The following is a 7,270-nucleotide window of genomic DNA, read 5'->3' as shown; positions in this document are numbered from 1 at the left end:
GGGGCTGAGGGGGGGGTTGTTCTGTTGCTGTGACTTTATGAGCAATACACACTGATACATGTAGTCAATGAGCAGGAGAACACCGATTCCTCTGTCAATATGAATGTTGCCAGATGTGTTTTAATGGACAACACAGAGCACCAGAACAGACGGGCGCCTACACAATTAGTGGTGAATTATACCTTTAAGTCGATCTCTTTTTACATTGCTTTACCATTCTGAAACATGGCCGGATAATTAAGGATTGACCTTGCTACTACTCTGCCTAACACAATATCTGAGAGCAGCTCTGGGTTCAGCTCCTGAGAAGAGGAAGTTCCCTTCACTGCCTCCTCAGTTGCGTAAAGCTCCTGTCCATGTCACGAGTGACACGGGCCAAGACCACCTGAGACAAACAGCATGTGCATCAGCCACATGTAGGCTATCACTGCATTAGAGCTGTGTGGAGCTGAAAGTAACATCTCACCTGTCCTATCGGAGAGGTGACTAAAGCTTAGAGAACAGTGGTGTTATCTGTGTAGAGTAATGAGGTCTCGTAGGTTCACTGCTCTCTCACCGTGATTCTGCTTTGCAGAGGCCTCCGACGCCTTTTCCACTGATTGTCTTGATCTTATTAAAAGGCTCATGGTGTTAAAGAAAGGAAAGCACGCAGATTATTTCTGTTATGTGCACGAGAACCCAGAGGTGCTTACAGTGCAGAGGAATGGATTTTGAAAAGGGGGGCATGTTTGGATCACAGTACAATGAAGGCAGGTGGGCTACGTCTGAATCCTCTTAAACCTTGACCTCTTCTTAGTCTCAAGGTGTCAACAAACAAGAAGAATTAAATACTTGTGCCAGGTCTGAGTCCAAGGTGAACCCCCAGGTCTGCATCCAAAGTGAACTCAGTTTATTTCAATATAATGACAAATTCCCCATATTTAGTTTTAGCTCTTAAATGCTTGCAGATGAGTAAAAATATAAAAATAATTCCTGTTTATATCTTTTTCTGACAAGTGCTGCACTTAGGATTTTCTCAAGCACATTGAAGTATGTGATCATAAAAACAGTTTAATCGTTTGTTTTATTCTCAGTAAAACTAGACTTTGTGATTGATCTCATTGACGCTGTTTCAGGCCTTTAGCTGAAATAAAAGATACAATTTTCCCTCATGACGTGGGCGCTGCTGCTCTTTTTCCATTTGCTGCTGTGGGGGAGATTATTGCCCCCCCCTCTTTCTCTCTGTGGTTAAATAGCAAAGCGCCCTGCTTCCCGGGGTAGACAGCCTACTTTACATAGCGGAGCTTATTTAGATAAACCACCAGTAAGAGGTGCATAAAAAGGCAAAAAACCCGAGCAGCACTTGAACATGTACTCAAACAAAATCGAAGGACCACGTAGAGGAAGATCTTTTGACTCCATGAACATTGGCTTTGAAGAAAAACTGCTGAACAATGAGGTAAGAATTTCGTCGGTAAAAAGAAAAAAAAAAGGAGGGAAAAAAAGTAGTTTTTATTATTTTGAAGCACCTGCCAGCAGCACTGATGTGTTCTTCTGTTTTTAGTGTCTTGTCCTATAATCAGAGATCGACTGTTGCATTTAAACCACCGAGGCGCACATGGTTTTCGTGTGTGTGATATTTTAACACCACTTTTTTTTGACAGTGGTGGGGAGCTCGGTCCGGTCATCTTAATGAATAAGCCTTCACTTTGTCGTCAGCCGGATTAATTTAAGCCGTTTTGTTATAAGTGTAATTTACGTCAAAGGGTTAAGAGGGTTAAAAATGGGATATATCCGAATTTCATGTAATGAAAGACTCATTATTGCTCAATCTGAACATCCTTCAATGATTTCCATAGCAAAAGACAGAAGAGATAAAAAGATAAACCGATCAACCTGCAGGGTCCGTGAAGCCTCCATTAAACACCGCTACAGGAGACAAGCTCCTCCCTAGGATAATGATAGGCTACGTTTTGATAAACTGTCTTAAAAGTTTAGACCGATCTTTACATAAATAACTGCGCACCTTCTGATACTTTGAGCAAGTTATCTCTGCAGTAACAGACTCCTGATCCATCTCAAGGTTGCAAAATGTTAGAAAAAACAGAAAAAAAACAACACAAGAAAAATATGGATCAAGCCGAAGACAACATGTTGTAGATTAGAAGCTGTGACTACATTTCTTAGGCTTTGGCAAACCAATCTGGCTGTGTCTGTGACCTTCAACCAAGACTTAACACTTTTTAATACATTGTTAGGCCTTTTCTGGTGAGGACACGCAAACAAATGTTGGCCACAAACTGGATCATACCTAAAAGTGAATAATAAATGTGAAAAACATGAATTAAGCTGCTATAAATAACAGTGAAAACCATGCCTTTTTAATGTGCATATCAAAAACACATGCAAAGCTGTGTATATGTGCATATTAATGACATCAAGAAAGGGGAAAACAAACAAAAAAGCTAATTGATGGGGAACTTCCACACTTTGCAGCCTAAAGCCTGCAGTGATTAAACTCTGCCTAATGTCTGCTAAGATTTCAACATGCAGGGAGCTAATAATAGGCTTCCCCGCTGTCTAAATGAGATTGCAGTAAGGCGATTCTTTGAGACAGAGACAAGTTCATCTTCGTTAAACCGAGACGCAAAGAGTTGACCCCGGCGAGCGTCCTGATCCAGTCTCCATGCACTAATGCTTTCAGGGATACTACCGACTAGAGCCCAGCGAAAACTGGTCTGCCGCGCGGTTTACACAATGCTGGAAGGGCGAAATATGGTAGGAAGTAACTGAACTGTATTTAACTGATGCTCTACTCCCACTCCACTAATAACTTTTAGCTCATTACATTTCTAAAGCAAACTATAACCGAATGTAGTTGCGAATCACATGCTACAATTAAAATGAATCAGAAAGCGTTTCAGTCAGTGGAAAGAGATGAGTTTTTTCTGTGCTGTTGGTGTGTTAGTCTGATGCAGGATTACACGAATTTTCCCCTGGCGTGTGCAAGTGCACACATGCCAGCGTCAACGTGAGAGCTGTCCAACGTGCTGAAATGGACATGAGGGCTGGTGGTGACAAATCTCAGCCCTCTGCTTGCATCCACTGCATTACTTATTTTGTCTATATGCATGTAAAGAAACAGCCCGTGGTTCATTTCAGGATGACTGAATTATAGCTATGCTCCCAGGGTTGGCTCTTCTCTGTGACTCTTATCCTCTCTGCTCACTTGTTGTTAGGGGCAATGCATGTTCATAAGATAATATGTTCATAGGATTTTTGGATGGCTAGATGCTCTTAAGTGATTAGAAGTTGTGCATTCACGTCATTACCTGTCCTGAGCTATGCTTCAGTTGCGGAGGAAATGTATTGTGTGAGCTGGACTCATATATCAGTCATTTTTAGAACCTAACACTGCAAATTTTTCAAACAATGTTTACAATCTTGAGGGATTACTGAAACTATGCAGCACAGAGCTGTTTTCCCACTACTGTAAATGGTGGTGCCACATTTCTAAAATGAATTTATTCCTCTAAAATGTGTCTGTCCTTTATTACTATTTTCAGATAAACAAATCAACCTTCACAAAAATTGAGGAAAACACTGAAAAGAAGAATACATCAGAAAAAGAGAGAGCAACAATCATCTTTTCCCTCAAGAATGAAGTGGGAGGACTTGTAAAGGCACTCAAACTCTTCCAAGTATGCACAATCTTATTAATATAATGTTTACATTATCTATCTATTCATATCTATCCTTAACTGTTTCTGTCAAATATGTGAAGTTAATTTACAGATGATAACCAAATTATTCTCGTTTCTTGCAGGAAAACCATGTCAACCTTGTACACATAGAGTCCAGAAAATCCAAAAGACGCAACTCTGAGTTTGAGATATTCGTGGACTGCGATAGCAACCACGAACAACTGAATGAAATCATCCAGCTGCTTCGGAAACACGTGAACGTTGTGGACATGGAGCCTCCAGATAACTCCTGTCTACAAGAGGAAGGTAGGAAAGCACTGAATGAAACGCCGCAGACATACTGTATCCAAATAAACCTGATTAACAGTAAACAACTATTTTTTTCTTCTTCTTCTTCTTCTTCTTCTCTCAGATATGTATAATGTACCTTGGTTCCCAAAGAAAATTTCAGACTTGGACAAGTGTGCAAACCGCGTCCTGATGTACGGCTCTGAGTTGGATGCTGACCATCCAGTAAGTAGGTCCAAATAAACCTGTATAGGCATTAAATGCAGAATCCTTTAATATGAAGCACTCTCATATCTTTTTATGCTCCTCTCCGTCAGGGCTTCAAGGACAATGTCTACCGGAAGAGGAGAAAGTACTTTGCAGACCTTGCCATGGCCTACAAACAGTAAGTTCTGCTGTGTATTTAAATGGTTATTTTGCAAATGGGCAAAGTTCTTACTTGATACTGAGAGATTTTTGTTGTCTTGTTCTAGTGGGGATCCCGTTCCTCGTATTGAGTTCACAGAGGAGGAAGTGAAGACTTGGGGTGTTGTGTACAGGGAGCTCAACAAGTTGTACCCCACCCACGCCTGTCGCGAATACTTGAAGAACTTGCCACTGCTGTCCAAATACTGTGAATGTCGGGAGGACAACATCCCTCAGCTGGAAGATGTCTCACGCTTCCTCAGGGGTAATTTCTTTGATAAAACATGCCTCTTTTGCTTCAAATGCAAAATTGAAAATTACTGATTATTTTTTTCAGCTTTGTAAATGTAAATACTCACATGAATGTTTCATACATCTTATCTTGACAGAACGTACTGGGTTTACTATCAGGCCTGTGGCAGGTTATCTGTCCCCACGTGACTTCCTTGCTGGTTTGGCCTTCCGTGTTTTCCACTGTACCCAGTATGTGCGGCACAGTTCTGACCCCTTATACACTCCAGAGCCGTGAGTGTTATACAGTGCTATATTCAGAAAACTGGTATTAATGCAAATATAAGGTTACTGGATCTAATATTCTGTGGTCTTTTATCATCTAGGGACACATGCCATGAGCTGCTGGGTCATGTCCCTCTGCTAGCAGAGCCCAGCTTCGCCCAGTTTTCTCAGGAGATTGGTCTCGCTTCACTCGGGGCCTCCGATGATTCAGTTCAGAAGCTGGCCACAGTGAGTGACACTCATTCAGGCAGACTCCATCAAATCAAATTCAGTAAATCCAGAATAAGTGTAAATAAATGTTTCTGTTTGATCTACTCCTTTGTTACAGTGCTATTTCTTCACGGTGGAGTTTGGCCTATGCAAACAAGAAGGGCAGCTGCGAGCATATGGAGCAGGACTGCTGTCATCTATCAGTGAGCTAAAGGTAAATATATTTGAACAAGGTGTCGAGTGCGCATGACATCCTATAATCATGCACCATGAAATATATTGGTATTTTATATACTGTATATAAGTATATGTGTGTATGCAATATATACAAACGAGTGCCTCAACAGCTGTTTAAAACCAAAACACCCTCCTTGTAAAACCAGCTGAAACCTGATTAAGCAGCCAGAGTTGTCACTACATTTTCTTTTTTGTGATAAATCCAATGCAGAAGACAACTGATATAGGAACTGCATTATTGGTCTTGTAAAACCATCAAAATACAGATTAATCTGCATTTAATCATATGACCCAGATGAGGGCTTGTGTTTACATGAAATATTGGCAACATTGTTATTATGTTTCTCTCTTACAGCATGCACTCTCTGGTAATGCAAGGATAATGCCTTTTGACCCAAAGGTTACGTCCAAACAAGAATGCATCATCACAACATTTCAGGATGTTTACTTTGTGTCCGACAGCTTTGAGGAGGCCAAAGTGAAGATGAGGTGAGCTTGGTTGCTCAGTAATTTCACATTACGATAATGATACACCTTGCATGAATCTATAAACTCCACCATTGTTTTATATGTGATTAAATATCTACTACATATTATTCAGTGATTATACTTTGCTCATTTCAGGGAGTTTGCCAAGACCATCAAGCGTCCCTTCACAGTCCGATACAACCCTTACACCCAGAGTGTGGATGTGCTAAAAGACACTCCCAGCATCAACAGCGTCGTGGAGGAACTTCGACACGAGCTTGACATAGTCGGTGACGCCCTCAGCCGGCTGAACAAGCAGCTGGGTGTCTGACTGCCGACACTTCAGTTGAAGTTAACCACCTTACAAGTCCATCAATGCTCGCCGTGTCACCCCCAGCACTGCTGTAGAGATACTGCTCGTGTATTGCCCTTCGTCAGTACAATGAATGTGCACTGCTTTTGGCAAAATGCTCTGTTGTCCCCACTGCATGGTGTATGGCATATACAGTTTCCAGAGGTGCATTAGGTATGTTTAGCCACCGATATGAGTACATTGCACAAACCCAAAGAGCTGCTTTACCTGAGACACTGTTTTGCATCAGTTGTACTTGGCTAAATTGGCTTCTGTATTGCAAACACTTAATGTGCTTTCATGGTGAGTTTTTATCCTTTAAAAGCATCCCCAGCTGTTACAAACACAAATGTGGTTTCCTCCTCCTATTGTCAACTCTGCTGTTGTACATGATCATGTGAATTTTTTTGTAATTCATTTCATTCTTTTTCTTCTTCACATTTAATCTTCCTCACTTCAGTCATATGTATAAAAATGTACCTTGTTTGTATTCTTTTGGTGTATGTATCATGCTCCTTTTGTGTGCTGTTGAGGGAAATTATGAAAGTGAAACACGGTGTTATAAGAATGTTTTCATTACTGGTTATGACAGATTTGGCCCATGTACCCTGACCTATTTTATTTTACAGTGATGATTTTGAATATGTCCTCTTGAGGTGAATATAACTGTAGTACTCCTTAAAATCAAAACATTATTTTTCTACTGTAAAGAAATATAGACATTATGAGTAGACTATGTATCAAACTATTGAAAAAAATAAACAAAAATGTTCATTGTGTCTTCACAGTGTGACAGTGGTTTGTTACCTGTTGATTTATCACTTTTTGGTGTCATCATGGTGGTAATTTTGATGCTGGATGCTCAGAGAGATGCTCATTATGATCCTAGAGATAATTATGTTAAGGTTGTAGTTTGTATAATCTTGGGTTGCAAGAATAATGATCTGTTTGATCTGAGGGCCAGATCACCTTATTGTATTATTAAAATAATCTACCCTGAAACAGAAATGATAGACATCAGACAACTATCTAAACTGGACAACATACTATCAAGACTTGACTGATGGTGTCACTGAGTAACACTTTAAGCTGGTTCATGGACACTGAATTA

At 40.4% G+C, this 7,270-nt stretch overlaps 1 protein-coding gene across 1 annotated transcript; it reads left to right on the top strand.

Moving 5' to 3' along the window:
* Positions 1-1,274: 1,274 nt before the first annotated feature.
* tph1a (tryptophan hydroxylase 1 (tryptophan 5-monooxygenase) a) lies at positions 1,275-6,940 on the top strand. Its single transcript, XM_023422628.2, has 11 exons — positions 1,275-1,438; positions 3,546-3,680; positions 3,806-3,989; positions 4,096-4,196; positions 4,289-4,356; positions 4,445-4,641; positions 4,766-4,901; positions 4,994-5,120; positions 5,221-5,316; positions 5,695-5,828; positions 5,964-6,940. Exons 1-11 carry the CDS (start codon positions 1,349-1,351, stop codon positions 6,136-6,138), a joined length of 1,443 nt encoding a protein of 480 aa, XP_023278396.1. The 5' UTR covers positions 1,275-1,348; the 3' UTR covers positions 6,139-6,940.
* The last annotated feature ends 330 nt before the right edge of the window (positions 6,941-7,270 follow it).

Source organism: Seriola lalandi, unplaced genomic scaffold, assembly GCF_002814215.2.
Source record: "Seriola lalandi dorsalis isolate HSWRI2012SDOR001 ecotype SW California unplaced genomic scaffold, Sedor1 jcf7180002054682, whole genome shotgun sequence".
Classification (NCBI taxonomy): domain Eukaryota; kingdom Metazoa; phylum Chordata; class Actinopteri; order Carangiformes; family Carangidae; genus Seriola; species Seriola lalandi.
This window is presented reverse-complemented; position numbering and strand designations above follow the sequence as displayed.

Coding starts and splice junctions, on each gene's coding strand:
- tph1a (XM_023422628.2), top strand. CDS start 1,349: ATGTACTCAAACAAAATCGAAGGACCACGTAGAGGAAGATCTTTTGAC. Junction 5,121..5,220: donor CAGTTCAGAAGCTGGCCACA/GTGAGTGACACT, acceptor CCTTTGTTACAG/TGCTATTTCTTCACGGTGGA. Junction 5,317..5,694: donor CATCTATCAGTGAGCTAAAG/GTAAATATATTT, acceptor TCTCTCTTACAG/CATGCACTCTCTGGTAATGC.